Source organism: Lutjanus erythropterus, chromosome 8 (genome assembly GCF_056507025.1).
Source record: "Lutjanus erythropterus isolate fLutEry1 chromosome 8, fLutEry1.hap2, whole genome shotgun sequence".
Taxonomy (NCBI): Eukaryota; Metazoa; Chordata; class Actinopteri; order Lutjaniformes; family Lutjanidae; genus Lutjanus; species Lutjanus erythropterus.
In genome coordinates this window covers 35,587,857-35,607,915 of record NC_139324.1, presented here as the reverse complement: position 1 = coordinate 35,607,915, position 20,059 = coordinate 35,587,857, and the positions used below count along the sequence as shown (strand labels likewise).

General features: G+C 36.5%; 1 protein-coding gene across 2 annotated transcripts in view; it reads left to right on the top strand.

The window, feature by feature from the left end:
• Nucleotides 1-561: 561 nt before the first annotated feature.
• LOC146323142 (general transcription factor IIF subunit 2-like) overlaps nucleotides 562-20,059 on the top strand; it is a 71,351-nt gene continuing 51,853 nt past the window's right edge. Inside the window, exons 1-4 of one of the 2 annotated variants that reach the window (XM_084725395.1) lie at nucleotides 562-654; nucleotides 2,507-2,580; nucleotides 2,700-2,718; nucleotides 4,210-4,354. In XM_084725395.1, the coding sequence (XP_084581521.1) occupies nucleotides 616-654; nucleotides 2,507-2,580; nucleotides 2,700-2,718; nucleotides 4,210-4,354 (277 nt within the window). In that variant the 5' untranslated portion in view covers nucleotides 562-615. The other variant, XM_084725393.1, reaches the window with a different exon arrangement.

Sequence of the window (20,059 nt, the reverse complement as noted above, 5' to 3'; positions counted from 1 at the left end):
TTTAATAAAAAAAGATTGGCTTGTAAAATCCCAAAAGATTGACATTTAGAAAGTCACCCTTATATATCAAAATAATTTTTTTGTTAAAATAATGTCTGCAGAGGTGAAATGATCTCACTCCTTTTCCACAGGCAGAGAGAACATCCCGCTGAGCATGTGCCAAATAAGTGTCCTCACTCAGCTTCTTTCTGATTGGAGTGATTCAGTGTGCTACAATTGCCCTTTGCTACAATTGCCCCTGCTCCCCCTTACATACAATAAAAAATATGGTTCTATTTCATTTTAGAGGGGCAGGAAAAATAGAAACAGAGAACCAAAAGAAGAATGATGAAATAAAATGAGGTATAAATCAAATGCAGACTATTTTAGATGATAAAAGGTTCCTGCTATTTCAGATTTCTGCTTTGCATACTGTTTGTACTCTTCCTGTCGTTGTTCAAGTTTTAATTTGAAAGAAGTAACAGGAAGTGATATTTTGTACCTGTTCTATAGGATTGGACTCAACCGACGAAACTGAGCTGTTAACACGTAGCTAGTTGTTGTTTACCTCAGTTAAAATTCCAAGAACATTTAAATAAAATCAGACAAAGCATATTGTCTGCAGTCTTCCTGTCTATGTTTTATTTTGAAAGGTGTAACAGGAAGTCGTCTTCTGTAAGTATTATAGCTAACTAATTGGATCCAACTGTCCAAATTGAGCCGTTAACTCACAGTTATCTTAACAATGTCAGACAAAACGGAGGTTAATCTAACTGGAGTCAAGCAAAGTAAAGGCGTTTGGCTTGTAAAGGTTTGTTGACCTGGATCTTGTTAAATTATCAAATTAATCGGCGAGATTAATGAGGGGTCACGGTTGTTTTATTGCCTTGTTTATCGGCTAACACCTGGCTAACGCTAGTTAGACATGGCATAACAGCTCCTACAGGTGTCGTTAAGTACGTTAATTAGAGCTAAGTTACACAACAGCTAGCTCACGGTATAGGTTAGCTAACCTTTTATTTCAGTTCACTAAGGTTTTGCTGTTGGATATAGTTAGTTAAATCCACCTTTATGATGTATTTTGTCAAAGTAGCTAGTAACCATCGGAATGTAGCTAGCTAGTTACCTAATTTAGCTAGCTCACGTCAATAATTAGCGTTAAAATAGCCATAATTTAATCTGTGCCGAAAATAACCATTTCGTCAAAATGCATTGGCTAAGCTCCTGTTGAGTAACATCTTAAGTTTGGATTCTTTGTGAAAATCTTTCATGGCCATTTTTTAAAAATATATTTTTCATGTATTGACTTGTTTCATCCAGACATTTACTTTGGTTTACATGCTGCAAACTCATATCGCTAATTGCGCAATGTAAAATATATCAAGACAAAGAACACACCATAATATATACATCATATATAAATCCAATATCAATATTCTGTGAGTGTGAAGTAAAAAAAAAAAAAAAGTAAATATGAAATAATAATAATAATAATAATGATGATAAATAAAGGCTAAACTAATTGTTGTGTTTAGTGTAGGGCTACAACATCCATAAAATGTGAAGTCAAAATAGTGAATAAAGTCCATCCCAGTTTTTCAGTCCAAGGTGACGGCTTTGAATGTCTCATTTTTGAATGTCTCGTTTTTGAGAGTCTAAAACCCAAATGTATAAACTTTAATAAGATGAGAAACAAAAAAAATAGAGATTGTCCATATTTGAGAGGGTCAAAGAGCATTTTTGCATGAAAAGTTGGCAGATTTACTTGCCCTGTGCAAGCCTTATTGTTGAGCCATGTTGAATCTTAACACATGTTAATTAGAATATAAATATAAGCTGATTGTGAAATAGTTGCATTATGGCATCATATTATGGTTTCCCTAACTCAACTTTATAATTGGATCTGTTCCCCCTCGCACCAAAGAGGAAATCTAGAAAAGTATCACAAATGCAAGCACATGGTCAAAACATAAACTATACTTTGAAGTTCATTGTAGTTCATCGTGTCAGTTATGTGTCTTTGGTTTCTTTGGTTTTGGTTTCTTATTATATATCTGTGATTCTTTCCATAGTATGTATTTGACTGATCTGATCGCTCCATGTCTGTATTTGTTTCTGGTTTGTTTGATACCAATTGCATGTGATTACTTTCAGTGTAATGGTTCTGAAGGTTCTTGCCAAATATTTGTCCTGTTCTTTTTTTTTTTTTTTTTCTCTGTTAAAACAAGCAGTGGGCTCATACCGAGAAGATAGACTTTAACATCTACTGGGAAATTTACTTTCACCATAATCTGAACGTCTTCCCAAAAGAATTTTAATTGTGGGCACGACCATAATATATAAGAAATATTGTCATTGTAATCCCCACAGACCCTCCAGCACTTTGGATTGATCTTATTATTGTATCGAGCCTGTTGAATTAATGTTAGAAAGTAGTGGAGTTGAATCTTCTGAGCATACTCTCACCAAAAAAATCTTTAATGGCCTTTTTTAATAAAAACTGACCTCCTAAATTGTCTCTCACCAGGTTCCCAAGTACTTATCTCAGCAATGGGACAAGGCCACAGAAAAGGGAGAAGTTGGGAAGATTAGCATTGGAAAGTATGTTGTTGAAATGATCATTTAGCAGCTTTTGATACATGTTTTATATATAAACAGTATATGCTGAAGTCCTGTCCTCATGACAATCACTTTTTAATGTCATCTCATTCACTTGACAGGAAGCAAGGAAAAACAGAGGTGAGACAGCTTCATACAGCTAATAGTGTACACATAATTTGTACAATGAACACCCACAGGTCAGTGGCTTTCTTTCTGTCTTTCCTATACTGTATATTTTTTAGCAACAAAGTTATTCACATCTTATTTATTGTTGTTGTCTTCTCCCTTTACTTGTACTGCCTCTTTTTTGTTGTGTCTGGTTGTGGAATGTAACTAAGTACATTTACAAGTACTGTTCAGTATTTAAGAGCAAATTTGACGTACTTGTACCTTACTTGAGTCCATTGTTTGCATGCCACTTTCTACCTCTACTCCACTGCATTGGAGTATTGGAGTATTGGAAATATTGTACTTCTTACTTCACTACATTAATCTGACAGCTTTAGTTACTAGTTAATTTAGATTAAGATTTTTTTTAGGGCTGCATCTTATTTTCATTATTAAATAATCTGTTGTTTAATTTCTTGATTAAGTGATTACTAATTTGGTCCATAAAATGTCAGTAAAGGGTGAAAATGTCCGTCACCATTTTCCAAGATAACGTCCTCAAATGTTTTGTTGTGTCGACAAGCCAAACATATTCAGTTTACAGTCATAGAGCAGTAAAGAAACCACAAATATAGTAGAAATCAGAGAATTTGGACCTTTTTTTAAAAAAAATAAATAAATAAGAGTTAGATTAGTTAGATCAAAATATTTGGCAATTTATTTAATTGTCAACTAATAAACAATTTATTATGGCAGCTCTAGAGTTTTGCATACAGAATATGCTCACAAAATATGATGTTTGGTAATAAGTCAAACTACCAAAGAGTTAATTTTTTTGTTTGGTTATTGTTGTTGTTATTGTCGTTAACAATTAGTCCGTTGATAAAAAATTAATTAACTACTAGGATAATCATTGAAGCCATCAACGTTTTTTACTTTTCAATATTTCATTTTTAATCATTCACTCAATTTTGCACCATCGTTTGGACAAAACTAATGTTGTGAAGGTGTCTCTTTTGGGCTCTGGGTTATTATGATGGCATTTCTCATAATTTTAAGAAAATGATCAGCAATTTAATCTATAATAAAACAATCATTAGTTGCAGTCCTATACAAAATTGTTAATAAATAATGATAATAATGATAAGATGAAGATATCATGTAATAGTTAAACAGTCAAAGCATTTCTCTGCATTGAGTACTTTTAATAATTAATTAAAAGTACATTTTCCTGATTACAGTTAAATAATTTTACTTGTGTAACATTTTCTGCAGTACCTTTACTTGCAGAAGAGTGTTTTCACAGTGTGGTGTTAGTACTTCAACTTCAGTATAGGATCCGAATGCTTCCACTGCTGCCACTGGTTGTATCCCATCACTCTTTGCTGCTGCATTGATTCAACTTCCTCACAGGGATCAATAGAATTTCATCATCTCTTAACATATTTGACCCTATGTGATGAATCAAAGTGCTGGTTTTTAATACAGTCAGCGAGGCCTTGACTCAGCTGTGTGTCTCAGGTACGCTTCAGCCTGAATGAGGAACTGACCGCCCTGGGTGCTGTGGGGGAGACGGATGCATCACTGCAGGTCCCAAAGGATCATCCCTTCACTATGCACACAGTGGGTGGACAGACCATGGCCGTCTTCAGCCAGAGTGACACAGGTCAGTCTCCAACTCAGCTGTTCTAGCCCTCGTCTCTCTGTTTCTTTTGTGCTGAATAATTTCATCTGAAACATATGTTTAATAGTGGCTAAAGGGTTCAAAAAGATATAGCTACTGATGAATAGTGTATATGATTGATGTGATGGTCCACAGGGCAGTGTGGTATATAAGCTAAATAAAAATCTATATCTTCGACAGCTGTGATCTAAGACTAGAGGGAATGTGCATATTGGTACATCTGAGAAAGTGTTCAGCAAGAATGAGGCTTTACACAAACATCTACAAATTGATTTTAAACGTCCAGTGTGTAAGATTTATGTGGATTTATCTGCAGAACATGACAGAAATGTTACATAATATTCATGACTGTGTTTTCATTAGTTTATCACCCAAAAATAAGAATCTTTTTGTTATTGTTACCTCAGAATGAGTCATTTTCATGGACAGAGGGTGCGGGTCCTCTCTGGGCTTTACAGTAGCCCAGAGGAGAGCTCCTGCAGCTGTTGATGTGTTTCCATAGTGACGATGAGCCTAGCTAGTAAATCTAATACTTTTTGCAACTTATTACGAGCAGCAAAGCCACTGAAAATATTATTCTCACAGTTTTTGAGTGCACCAAATCCTGCCAAACTTCAACTCTGGCTTTAGCTATGATTTTTTCCACAGTTTGGTATCATCCACTGGCTATTTTTGTTGTGGTATTATCCATTTTAGCCAGCAGCCAGCCTACATTTCTGTCTGTCATTTGATATGATATTTGAAGTTTGGGAAATTTTGTTTGCACTTTGTGAAACATAAAGTATTAGCTGTGCCTTATACTAAAATAGAAGAGTCTAATGATATTGTTAAAACCAGCAAAAAAGTTTTAAAATGGATAATAGAATAATTCTGTTACCTGCAGATAAAATGTATTGATTAATCTGGGTCAAGACACAAATCCTGGAGCTGTTCTGTTTACAGTTAATTGAGAAAAACAACGCTCACAGAGAATTTACTCAGGATATAGTGACACATGACATGGGAGACTCAACTGTCCCTAGGTCTCGTAGTTGCTTATGTTTTCTTGCTTTGAGAGGCGTGTGGTGTTTATAGATTCTGCATTGATTGCACTGTAAAATTAATGAGAATACTCAGAGTGGGTTCTGATTTATGGAGGACGTTTGCTGCCAGGCATGATGTGTCATACATATACATGAGCCAAAGGGATTTGCAGGGATTTGCATCAGACCCAGAGCTTAAAAATAGCTGTAACTGTGTGCGTCTATGAATGTGTGACTAGAGACTTACAATATATTAGGGCGTCCCTTTTAATGGGATAGTTTGACTGTCATTTTCATGTATAAGACCAATAAAAGTACATTATTATACAGTAGATTAATTACTCTTTTGAGACAATTGAAAGGGTACTTACAGAAAAATTTAAATAATTTTAATTTTTCTTGAGAGGAAATCAAATAAAACAAGAACAAAGAAGTTCCCATAATTCAGTGAAAACTCTAATTAGGGAAATGGTAAATGAAAGCAGGGTGCAAGCTGTTCAAATCAGCAAAATGTCAGAAGCAATTCTGTACCTCCCAGGGTGCCGGTGCTCTGTAACAACGAAATCACTTCTTCTCATGGCTTTTTTTAAGCACTGCAAAGGGTGCATGTAATAGTGTTGGTATAAAAATAAAATATTGTTTTGAGTATACCTTAATTATGACCAAAGTAGTTTGATGCACGAATTCTGACTGGAATGGAAAATTACCTAAACTCTGTACAAAGTGAAAAGTATGAAAATGAGTGACAGGACTTTATATAAAATATAATACTTTTTGCCATATGTGTTGTATTTCAGAATACATCCCAGAATAGTTCATAAAGTTAAAAATCTATTAACAGCATAACTGAAAAATCAACAGTGGTTAAAATAGACAAATCCAATGTGTTTGTAGTTGGCATGAGATGTGACCTGTATGGTAGAGCAGATGGTTGTGACACAATCATTGTTGCTCTTGTGGTGCATGTGGATGGCAATGACAGTAGATGTTTTTGCTTAAGATAAAGAGCTGTGTTTCTTGCTCAGATGTTTTAAGTATCGATCTGTGTTTAACAGGAAGGGGGCGCTGGAGCCAAAACATAAAACCTATGGACGACTGTATCAGATACCAGTGCAGTCATGTGTTTACAGATCCCCATCAGACATGTTTTAACATGTAGGATATAGAAATTTTAATTATAATTTGTAGCTGTTCTTGTCACAAAAAACTATCCTGTTGAAATCTTATGAATGAAATCTAGTCCGCCTCCTTCATTTAGAATTCAGAATCTATAAACAGGTGTTTAAATGCCTGTCGTCTAGTAGTTCAGCTCATGCTAAAGTCCATTTTCAGCTTTATTTTGAAGCATTTGTATGGTGTGGCATGAAATTTATGCACAAGTTTAGTGAATGAGCTGATGTGCATTTTAGCCCAAATATTGTTACTGTGCAGTTCAAGGCCCTGTCCGTCCCTTGAGGTCATGAGTTCAAGACTCAATCACACACAGGCATTTTTGTCATTTTTAGAGATTAAACCATTATAAAAAAACGGACACAGCTTCCAAACTATTTGTGACGACACAGTCATGCTTATAGGTCCACCCCTGAAAATGGGGTTTTCGATGAGCTCGTAGAAGGTTCGCACTTTCAGCAGATGATTGTGAAAACCAGACAAATCTGTTAAGCTCATGTTTTCATTTGCTCTGGCAGATACAAAAAATTAACATTTGTGAATTAGCCTGGTGATGTCAGGCTAATGAAAATATCTCTGTAGTGTGAAACTCTGCACATAACATCATTCTGCACAGTGAAGCTCAAGCATTCAACAGTAGGAACGGAAAGAAACATATTTTGGAGTGGAGATAGATAATATTGGCTAGAAGCGCTTTAAGTACATCTTTGAACAACTTCGGTAGTTGAGATATTCAGTGCATCCAGAGTCTATTTCACAAATTATTATTGTGTTTTTAGTATTTGTTCTCAGTCAAGTTGCATGTTTCTAGGTGTTGAAGAGAGTCATAAAGCAAGCCACGCTGTGTGAATAAGTTTAAATTCAGTAGCCAGTCTTTGATATGTGTGTGATGTGGTGTGTTCTGCTTCTGCATCCTTAAAAGCTTCTGTTGTGTGTCTTCTGTACAAGCAACAAAAGGAACTTGTTGTGAATCAACTATGTATTGATTGGAATTATGAGAAACAACAAACAGAAACAGGAAAACATTTGAGTAATTATCTCATTAAGTCATTGAGCAGACAGCCTAACAAGACACATGAAAACCAAGGAGCACATTAAGTAGATTATGCCTGTTATCAGCAGAGCACTCAGCAAGAGCAACATCACGAAGCACTTTATGGGAGAAGAAATCCACAGGAATACTTTTGTTTTGTTAGATGTCAGTAATGATATACAGTGTATTCACTAAAGTAGAGTCCAGTCATACTCATAACCGACTCTGAAATAATTTAACTGTGGATTTACTGTAAATGAAAACAAAGACAAAAGAAAAATACTGGAAAGGAAACCATCTCCATCTTTTTCTTCTTTCAGCCCACAGAAAATAAACAGTTTTCAGTTCCTGCTCAACCTTCTGTGTCCATACTGGACAAATATATCTTCCAGCATGATTCAGAGAATATAAACCAATCCTTTTTAAGTGTCTTGGTTAAACAGTTTGTAAGTGTGTAGGCAGAAAAAATAAATTACAGTAAAGAAATATTTATGTAGTAGATTAATTGTTGATGCTTCAGGCAAGTAAAAACAGTCAAATTTGGTACAAATCAGATTCACTAGTATGGATTTGCATTTAAATTTATACTTATACTATATTATAAACGTGCACTGTAAAATCCTGGAATTTTCTTGTATTTCTTGTAGATTATAGACTTGTCGACTCTACACAGTTAACTTGACGGTAGGGCTGCACAATATGATAAACAATTGATATTGGGATTGTTTTGACTGAAATTGTGATTGCGATATACAATGTGATTAGGGAATGATCATTTTTGCACTACAACTTCGCTATTTATTGAAAAAAACCCTATTAAAGTTGTGATGAAGTGATATTTATCGGGGTCTGTACCAAATAAGTTTTCTTTCATCTGGAGAACAAGAATTTTAGGCCATGTCATCTCTGCAGCACTACAGTCTTTCATTATGATGCTGTATTCTCGCACATTTTCCCTTCAGTTTTGCAATTTGGACATTGCACTTGCCAATACTGCGATTTTGATAATATTGATAATATTTAAAAAATGATCAGAGTCTTGTGGGAGCTAGTGGTACTGTTAATCCCCTGCTCTCTTTGCTTAGCTCATGTTTGTTTGTTGACAGCCTTACTAACCTTCCATGTAGTCTCTGATGATGATATCCTTCAGAAAACATGCAAAAGACATCTTCTGTTTTATTATTTTGTTAATTTTGCTGATAGTTGACAAAGTCAAATTCAGTCAGTTAAAATTGCCTGACATGTTTGGAATATGGAATGTTTGATGTCATCATTCAGCACTTTATCAGTGTTTTGATTGGCTGTTGCATGAAACTAATTTTGCAAAGTTGAGTTTTGCAACTATTACCGCAGCGTTTCAAGTCCATTGCAGGGGGCTTTACACCCAGAAAATCAACTGCAACTAAGTTTCAACCAATTTAAAATTTGTGAAAGTTTCACCATGTAAAGCCAGTCATATCATAACGATATTGTGAACATATTTTGTAGCACTGGTGCTTCTGCTGTGAAAACCGTTTCCTCTGTTTGTAAATTTAATCAGGACATCCTAAATGCTGATTGTGGACAACTCCACAGTTTGATGTGGAAGTTGGATGAAAAAGCCACCACGGAGAAAAAATTGTATGGCAGAGGAGAAAAAATGTTTTTCAGGGAAAATAAATCAGCTCTTACTTTGTCAGACCGTCGTGAGACATAGCCTTCAAAGTTTGGCGCTCATTGAATTTTTAATATTAAACTCCCTAAACTTATGAGACCAATCACAAATCAATGACAGGTTCATTTCCTGTGATTTCCTGTGCGGCCCTCAATCATATTCTGGCTCTCTAAATTGAACTGAACTTAGTCTCTTTGATCTAAGAGAAAGAGAGAGTGATGGTGGATGAACCAGAGGGAGGATACAAGACTGAACTGAAATTGAGATTGATTTTTGTTTGATACATTTTTTATGCGGACGTTTAGCAGAGATTTGTAAGACTGTCTCTCTCTCTGATGTCTATTTTAATCTGTGACCTGAAGTCATTTATGGGTGAGGTCAAAGTTGCACTCAAAAGTAATTTCACAGTGTCTCCTTTATTAAAAGATTCCTGATCAAAGGGCTGCACGATGAAGTTCAGCACAGCTTTCAACACCGGCTTTCCTTGCATGAGCTGGCTCGACAGAACCTAAAAGCCCAATCAGAGATGACAGGTATCACGACTGTTGTTGTCAACGATCTTTGTTAACTCAGGCTTTCTTCTTTAGGCTTCGTGCGTGTTCACATAAATGGGGGCGTTTGGTGTGTCATTTGACTCTTGTGCATAAAATGGACCGATCGCGTGACACCCACTTTAGTAAAGAGGAACACGTTGTTAAAATGTAGACCTATGAAAAACACTAAAAAATATATCAGCAAAGAAGGCAAGAGAGAAATGCTGGTAGAAAACTGTTAATCGACTTAGTTTTTATGCCTCGTGTTTATTGTAAATCACTTTAGTTTTGGGGCAAATGAAAGTGAAATGATTTTTTTAATGGATCTTATCTGTGATAAATGGGATAGACTAATCAATTTTCTGAGCTGCAGTACCAGCAGTGTAAAACAGATTCAGGAGCCAAACAGGATCAAGCATAAAAATGTCCATGGTGGTCTATAACTACTTCATCATTCTGTTCATGTATGGATGATCTGCTGTGTAATTGTAAAGTGTTTCTATGATGTGAAGCAAACACGAAAAAAAAAAAAAAAATCCTCATCATCAACTGAAAGCATGGAGGTTCCTGTGGCAACGCAGTGCATACAGTTTCCGCTGCTGTAATGACATTACATGGCTTCGTGGTGTGCCAGTGACATAACATTAATATAGCTCAGCAGGTTTGCATAGGTAATGTCCTCCCTCTGCTGAAAGTCTGTAGCCATAGTTTATAGCCAGTTTAATTCAAAACCTTGAACATAACCTGCTCTGGGCAAGGGGCCTCATTAGAGACATACTTCCAGCAAAGTAAAAATCCTATTTTCCTATCACAGAACCAATTCCAAAACATGGCTGTGGCCTATACTATCTCAGACCTTGTATCTTATCATAACTTAGGAAATCGTAACCAGAGCTGTAAACTTGATTCTTCAATCGGTACTCGTCCTGTCATGGCTTTATCTGTATTTAGAATACACAAGATCCCTATCCTTGTCACTGCTTAGCTGGCTGTCGAAAGAACATGAAAAGATGGATGTACAGTTTTAGTTTTTAATGAGTCAGAGCCATTAATGGGGTCATTCCCTTTTTGTTGACCCAGGATAAGAACTTAAATGGATGCAGCAAATCAAGAAATTTCAAAATTTATCATTTTGGTTCACAGTGTGTATGTACATGTTCCCTGTCTTCATTGACGAGGGCTCAATGTCATCCTAATTTAGGATTCCTAACTTATGAAATTCTTCTGTTAAGACAGCTCTGTAATGGCTAAATTACCATCCTAAGATAAGATAAGATTTTTTTTGCAGTTAGGAAACAAGTAAAACCAAAAACCCTGAATGTCACCCTAAACTGAGATAAATTTTCAGACTTGGTTTCTGTAATGAGGCCCCAGGTTATGATTTCAGTAAAGGTTACCATGGTGATCTTGCTAGGTTATAAAGAAAACCACCTTTGCGACACTGAAAATTCTGGCTTTAGACTCAATATACCTCGCTAACCCATTAATCTTGCTTTGTAGTACACCCCTCAGGGTTATGTTTAGTCCATGGTGCTCTGTTAACATTACACTGAGTAGAAGTTTATTAGTTGCACCTAGTTAAAACTAATCTAATACAGCAGTCTCCATCAATCTCCATCCTCTTTATATCAATGAAGTTAGCTAAATAACAGACACACTTGCAGTCAGTGTAATACAACAGTCCAACAGCAGCACAGACTACATCCTCCAAAATGATTATAGAGTTGAATTGACAGAGAATAGAGAGAGAAATAAAGAAATAGCCTTGCAGGTACAGAGAGCATTACTAGTGTGCAGCACATGAACTGCATGACTTTAAACCCCTTTCTTCTCATTGTGCGTTTTTTAAGACACTATGTATCTTATAAAATTTACCATAACTGTTTTACATTCTGAAAGAGGGATGTTCTGTAACAAGCATGTGCAGTAACAACTTGGGAAACAATCCAGTAAATTATCTAAGTTTTAAAGCAAAATAATGGTGAAGGGACCAAGCAGACTTTTGCCTAGATTATAGGGATTAAAGGTGGAAAAAACACAGCAAAAAAAATCTACTTTTTTTTAACTCCATAAAGTGACTGTCATACACAGGAAACCAACCAACTAACCATAACTTCTAAAACAGTTCAACAGTTTCAACAGACTCAAAACTTTAATGAATGTAGGATTTTTTGAAGGGCTGTTGTATTAGACTGGATTGGTTTTAGCTAGGTGTACCTAATAAACAACCAAGTGTATAAACACAGCCCAAATGTAAGGAACCTTGAAGTTCCAACAGTTGATTTCTCATCAGCTACATCTCACGTAATTGTTGGTAAACTCTAAAAATTGAAACAAAGCTTTCTCTTCATCAGGGTGCATCCTACAGCCACAAGGTGTATTCTATCACCACCCTCATGCTCTTTAGATTCACCCACACTTGCATGTGCATTAATGCCTCCTACATGTGATAATGGATTATTCTGCTTCTCTTTGTCAAGTTTTTTTTTTCAATTACCCTCAGTCTTTTATTACCAGCAAAAACAGCTACACTTTAGAACGCTCTGTCCATGAAGTGTCCGGCTAAAATCATGTTTATACAGGGCAAAAAATAAATCCTCACTCAAGTAGAACTGGTGTCAGAGAGGATCACCTGTATAATATTCTTGTGTTTGAGAATGTGGAAACATGGCATTCAGGAGGCGTAAAAAACCTCTTGGTTTGTTTTTTTTTCTCTCAAAGCTGTCAGTGCTCCAGATGGCTGGGTTGACTGTGAAAGTGCACTGGAAACAAGAAGCAAGATAATGTCCTCTGAGATGTGGTGGTGTGTAGTCTCTATTTACCTGACCGGCGCTCAGCTCCACCCCCACTCTCCCACACGAAGGTGTATTGTATGACACCGGTCTCCCACTCACTTTCCCACAGTCTCGCTCTTTTACACGCACCAACACATGCGCGCACAGCGGCTTTCCAACATTACTGTACCTGCACGCACACACTTAGAGTGGTTTGATCTGCACTTGCACTCTCACACTTTTTGCCTCACACCTACTCAAATTTTCACTGATTCTTGACACCTCGGACAGAGCAGGGCTTTAGAAAAAAATAGATTTACATGTGAGAAATCTGGTGAAACATATCTTTATGTAATCGTTTTATCACCAAGTATAATACAATGGAATGCTGTCCCATACACAGTATAATATATCTCTTATCACTGTGCACCTTTTCACCCTAATATTCAATGTATAAATCAAACTAAGTCATTTTTTAATAGATAAACACTATTGGCTCTTCATCCAGATTTTTCACATATGGGGAGTCGAATGTTAATACAAAACCAATGAAGCACAACATTACTACTGCTATTACGTGTTGGTTCTGACTTACCATTATTAACATAAGCAGTCAGTCCCTCTAGGAAGTTGCGATGTTGCAGTTGCAGTAATTAATGCAGTTTCTACCATTCAACCGAGTTCCACCAATCATAGCAGTCCCTCGCGCAAACATCAAACATGTATGTCTCAATGAACCGACTCAGTGTTTTATTGCTAATTGTTTCTTTGTATTTTTATTTTGACACAGGTACTGAAAAGAACACAAGCTCTGTCACCGTTACTGATATTAATCAATTCTCTTTGCACTTTTAATATTTAGAAATTTTGTGATTGTGTTTGAGCTGCAAAAAGATTTTGCTTCTTTGTTTAATACCCCCACGCATCCTGAGCCTCTGTTGTAAGGTTACTTAGAACACTCAGAGCAGAGTGTGGTTTTATTCTCATCGGAACAATTTGCCTTTGATTTACAATGTACTGTACAAAAAACAAACAAACAAAAAAAAAACTGCAACTTTTATTTGCAATTTTCACAAGCCCCTGCAATTTCATTTTTTCTAAAATACTGTAACAGTTATAACAAATTTTAAGAAAAGCTGCCATGAAATACAGCATTTTTTTTACTTTTGCAAATATCCCAACAAATGGCTGGAAAATCTAAGAGGGACTAATTAGTGCTGCTATTCTATCTCAACACAACCATTTTATTCATTTTACAAAAGCAAAGCATATTTCATATAATTCTCTGATTTTGGTTCACCAAGGTGGAACTAATTCAATCACCTATCCCACATAACTATCCTGAGTTATAATTAGAAGTACGGGGGAGCAACCTAAAAGTTTTCATTATCTTAGTTTCTATTTTAATTTTTAAACCAGATTTTAAGTATTTACATGAGCAGTATTAGGTTCTTCGGGAATGCTGACAGCTTGGCTCTAAGGATGACCCCAGTCAGAACGCCATCTTAAGATCATGGCAGGATCCCCCTAAAACTAACAGCCAAATTCCCATCAGACTAGCTGCAAATGTGCTAACATGCAAATGTTGTGTATCATTGAAAAACGAAAACAGAAAAAAAAGGTTTTGTGTTTACTGGTTTGTGTTATTGCTTTTCATTTCACCAAATTCTTACTGTTGTGTTTAAGGAACACACAATCGTATTGAGAAAAACAATGACAGTAGCTTACAGTGACTTGAATTGTTTTGTGACCAAACAAGGCACAATCATTTATTCCTACTGAACAGCCCAAAATGGGACGTACTGGCTCTGTCTCTGTCCATTTGTTAGGAAATTTGTAATCCAGTGAGCCGTGCAGTGCCTAATCCTTATAATCCAAACATGTCAGACTCCGTATAACTCATTCCTCCACCTCTGTTATGCAAGTATTCAATGAGCCAACAATAGCGAGAGGTTGCTAATGGAGACCGTCAGTGATTGATACGTACACGAGTGGTGTCTGACACGGCTTTTGTACTGTAAGGCTGCTAGCTAAATGTTCCTCCATTATTTTCCCTCTCATTGTTCTGCTTTGTTCCGGCAAGGACCAGGTATTGATTAAGAGGTTGCTAAGCAACAGGCTTAGTTGCCACAGAAGCGTGCAGGGGAGAACAGAAAGCCAGATGTAATGTACTGCTCTGTTGCAGTATGACTTTGCTTCAGCTGCCTCTGTGAAGCTTTTCACTAAAACTTTGCAATCCTTGTCTCATTATAACTCAAACCCACAGTGTCTGCATTCAGACTGTCAGTTTGTAAACAAAAGATCCCAGCAGTGGCTTTGTGAACTGCTGTAACTTTGAATACCTACTTTAGCTTTAAATGTATTGATTTTCAAGATGCCAACTTTTTGTTGAACACTAGGGTGTGTTTTTTTTTCTTCATTCTTGTCTACAGTATCAAGCATGCTATGGATAAAAAACTTTTGTATTTCTGCTTCTCCAGTGGATATTTCCATTTTACAAAACATCAACTTCATCTTTCTAGAGTCAAACATTGATTCTAGAAAAATGTTTTATTCTGAAGGCCTGACGTCAAATCTTATTGATGATGAGCTGTTGATGTTTTGATCGCTGAAACTTTGTAATCATAAATTTATGTAAAAGCTGTTTTAGCATGACTTTCCTATATTAGACTAATGTGGTCAAAAGTATTAATATTTCAGAAGTTTTCAATACCACATTGCCAAAGCAATAAAAATGGGAAGATTATTCAAGAGTGGTTGTTCTCTTTTCAGTTAAGTCTTTATTTTTCTGGCAGAAATTCAGCTCACAGCAAAATCAGAAAGTGTTCAGAGACTTTATCTGTAGAACACTGTGTGCAGATTGATCATTTAATAGTATATATATTTTAGTTCAGAAAGCAATATGTTGTGTACAAAGATCTTTTTTCATCATTGTTTATAGAGTGTCATTTTTAAAATAATAGTATTGTATCAAAGTTTAAAATTTTGATATCTTGACAACCCTGGACTAGACAAGATCCCATGACTGGAATTTTATTTGAGACCAGTCTAATAACCAAAAAACCCCAAGCCAACCCAATATTTGCAAAATGCTTCTGCTACAACTGCAGTTAGTTATGTTGAGGTTACATTGTTTCTATGTCACACATCGGTTTATGTTTCCTTCACACCCGAATATGAGCACAATCATTAAGTCACTTATATGTTCAAGGAAAAAAAGATGCGTGAATTGACTCCCCTTGTCTTATAAAAGTAGAAAATTTCTGTTTCATTGATTAAATGTCAAAAACACAAGCTTGCTTATGCAGAGACTTAAATTAAGAATTTTCTCAAGGTGCATTTTGGTAAGAAATATGCCCCATGCATACATGGTACATGCTAATGATGAGCAGAAGTTAAAGCCCTTCAAAACTTGGAATTATTTCTCTTTAACATTAAGTAAATAAGCAACAGTTAAAATTAAATTTAATAAACACTGAAACCCTCAACTAATCTGCCTCATCAGGACTGTGTGTGATTTGTGTGTGGCAACTTAACAACTCAAGTGTCATCAGATTTTGATTAAAATAAAATCAGCTTTTCCCAACTAAGCCCTGCCCACGTTATTAAACTACAAAAACACAATACACAAAACATGAAGCATAACTAAAACTGTTGTATTTTTGTCAGGAAATGTAGTTTTTCTGTAGGACTTCATCACTCATAGTATTGAATGCTGCATTTTAGTATTTTTAATTTGCTACTGCTCATGTTTGTGCCTGTGAGTAGCATATTCTCCATCGTGCCGCCTACTAAGGCTCTTGGGAAGTGTAGTATTTAAATATTTAAAATAGTTGGCAATTGCAAATAGTATTGTTACATTATCTGGCAGACTTTCTGTGTTGAGATGGTTGGGAACATCAGTAAGATCATTCCCACCCACCTATTTTTATGCAGTTTGTGCATCATAAATACAGAGAGGAAACACCAGATTTGAAAATAAGTACAAATATTGCAAAAAGGTTTTGTTCTTGGCTGTGGTAGCAAAGTTTGATTAAAAAAACAGCAAACAAAGTGCAGTGGAAACAGACTTCGAAAATAAACCATGGTGACTTACTTAAGCTTTTCTGAACAGAGAAAAGATAGCAGCAGATGAAAACATCAAATTTATGTGAGTCTGTAACATTTCTCAAATTAATACATTAAACTGAAATTACTAATTACCATCTTGTTTTCTACATTGTTTTCCACAGTTTTAGGTTTGGGTTTAAAGTATGTCTCCCCCTTCATCTGCAGTTAGTGCCACCAACTGTTGATCTTGATGACTCGGTTCCTGATAATGCAAAATGGTAGTAGATGGATACACACAATATTAATCATGTTCTTCTACAGGTTGTCTGGAAATTTGGGTAAAATTTTAATAGTGTTACAACAGTTATTCAGTTAATCACGAAAGTGTTCAACTGATTAATCGATAGGGTTGAGAGAAAAAATTGATTCTTCTACATATCATGTTTTTTTTTTTTTATGATTCCTGAATTGATTTTTGGATTACTGAACCAATTTTTTTTTCTTTATATAATTAACTAGCACTTAGTCTGTTAGCTCAATGCTGATTCATGATGGGAATTCCCACTAACATCCTAACAGAAATTAGTATTGCGCTTGCTGTAATATGTAATATGTGAAACGGGTCCATTTTACTTAACATGCTTACATAAAACAACATGTGTGCTCATAGTTAGAGGCTCGTGATTCCTTTATTCAGTGTAAACAAACTAATTGCTGCTTCAATACTTCACATTGACCAGAAACAACAACCTCAAAAGGTGAAAACTCAGACGCGTGCTCTGTGCAGTTTTCAGGGTCTCTATTCATTTTGGCCTAAAATCTTATTCATCATCTTATTTATTATTCTCTCAGCTCAAACAGCTAAATGTAGCAGTTTATTTCAAGAAATGTTTTATTTACTGATTTTATATGCAGCAGTGATGCTGCTAAAATAAAACTCAAAGACTGGGTGACATGTGATGTGTTGTTTTTGGAAAAATGAGTCATGATACACAGTCTGTCAAAGTGTATGATTCAACTTTTCCCATGGTGTAGTGTTACAAAAGCAAGCAAAAATCACAATAAATTGTAATATTGAGCCAGAATACATATTGACTCTGCACCCAAATAAAGTGATAGTACTGAATTGGGACATGAGGGTGTCGTCCCGGCTAGGCTTGAGCAGTATAAAGGTATTACCAGGGTATTAAGAATCCCGACAACAGGATTTTCAGTGCTGTCATAAATACAGATGTTCCTCTCTCCATTTTACTGATGGGGAGATGGTATATTGTAGTGTGCAGCTCAGCCACCAGGGGCCAGTCTCTGCACAGCAGCACAGCTGAGCAGACAAACACAGCTTTCATTAGAAGACGAAATGTGGCATCTTGTGATAAAGTTACAAGACTAACTAATTAAAAAGAGGAAACATGAATCTGCCCCTGTCCTGCATTATGCTGGATTACAGAGGGCATGGGGCAGACAGAGAAAGTTATGGTGAGGGCATGCTAGGTGGAGGGAACGGTGAGCAGAAAAATTGTCATTCTGGCAGAATATGCCAGAGACTGCACTGTAAATTTACAGTTTATGTTTGAGTTTGTCAGTGAATAGAGGCTGCATCTTCTCAAGACTGAAGTGGAGCTCCTGCATGTGCATGTGTTGTTTCCCAGCTATGGGAGTAGTGCCACCATGATGATCAGCACTGGCTACGCTGTGGGATTATTAAATACAGTGGAGAACAGTGTTGTTGAGCTGCTTTATGCAAATACTGCCTAATACCGTATATACGGTAAAATGTCAGGAGGGTATGAAGGTATGAAAAATGGATACCGCCCAAGCCTAGTCCCAGCCCCGTTAATCAATAATGAAAATAATAGGTAATTGCAACCCTAAAATGGAGCACATTTGCATGGAAACCTGGTTAGTAACAGAGAACTTTGAAAGTAGGGAAAATACTTCAAGAACCAGTGGCTTTTCACTTTACAACACTGTTTTTAAGATGTGTGTCTATCACACTTTGCAGGACCACTAACAAATACTGAACTGCTGTTACTCCAACCAAGAAACAGAACACACCATCATGTAGGCTGTGATTTAGAGGTCTGGAATGAGCCTAAATACAAGAAGTAGAAATTCAGTAATGTTTGTATGGTGTGTTTGAAAGGGATAAACAGCTGTTGTCCTGATGTGCTATCATTTGAACTCCCTGTTCTGTGGTAACATCGTGTACAAAACCATTGGAACTGTGCATGCTGTTGGATCCTGGGCAGACTGTCGTAGGTGTTTTATTGAAGGAGTTTGGCTGGCTTAGCTTTGTAGGTTCATTCCAAAAGTGTGGCTCATGAATCGCTGAGGGTTTAAAGAGGAATCTCTCTTGACTGGATACCTCTTGAAAAGCATGACTTTGTAGTCAGACGACACTAACAACACATGCTTTCCAGACTATATCTGACTTCATTCACAGAGACTCAGCAGGCCCACAGAATGAATTGTTGGCATTCATCTCCAACTTTCAGGAGTTTCTCTCACTGCACTGGAAGTTGAGCACTAATAGCTGTACAGCTGGGCTGTTTCCACAGCAGACGTCAAGGAGCAGTCTCAGTGTTTTGTAAGGAGAGTCGAGGCTGTGTTCTGCCTACGTTAATCCAATGGGAGGCTTCAGAGTTCCTGGCGTCGGAGAGCTTAAGCCTCTTGGGCATACTCGCTGTCAGAGCTGGTTGAAGCTGTCAGCTCTCGCCTGTTGCACTCCTCTCTTCTCTCTCAACCAGACATGGATAAAATACCATTCTCACAATATGAGCATCATTGGTATTGTTTGAATTCCTCGCCACCCTGACATTTGTTTTGCAGCCTGTATTTATCCATGGAAATTAGCTCTGTGCTCTTTTCCAACAACTCCTCTTCTCATATTTATACAGAGCCTCACATTCACACTGGCAGCAACACTTGGAGAGTGTAAGAATGCGTTGTTTCTTGTCAGCACATCAGTTTTAAAGGCTCTGATGTCTTTATCCATTGTACAGATTATTGGCTGTACTGTCAAACAAATTAACTGTGTAGGAATGAAAATTTGTAAGTAGAAGAAATGGTGGCAGTACAGCTTTATCATCCGACTCTCAGTTTCCCATCTATTAGATACAATGTTAAAACTAATGCTGTATAATCAAACAGTTCTTTCATAAACCCTCCTGAGATTATAACTGAAACCGTTTTAGAGAGGTTCATGTTTTTTCAGTCTTTCATGAGGCTGGGCCTCATTTTTACACTTGAGTGTGCATTAAATGAATGAATGAATCAATGCTTCAAAATATTCAACAAGCAATGCGAAGGCCAGCAACGCTTCGTTTTCAAGGATGGATCAATGCTGGTTCGATAGGGCTCGTGACCAGACTTCAAAGTTGGAAGCTGTAAGTTTTGCTATGTTTGATGTTGTTTTAGTGTTTATATAGTAGGTTAACATGTTGACCTTTGG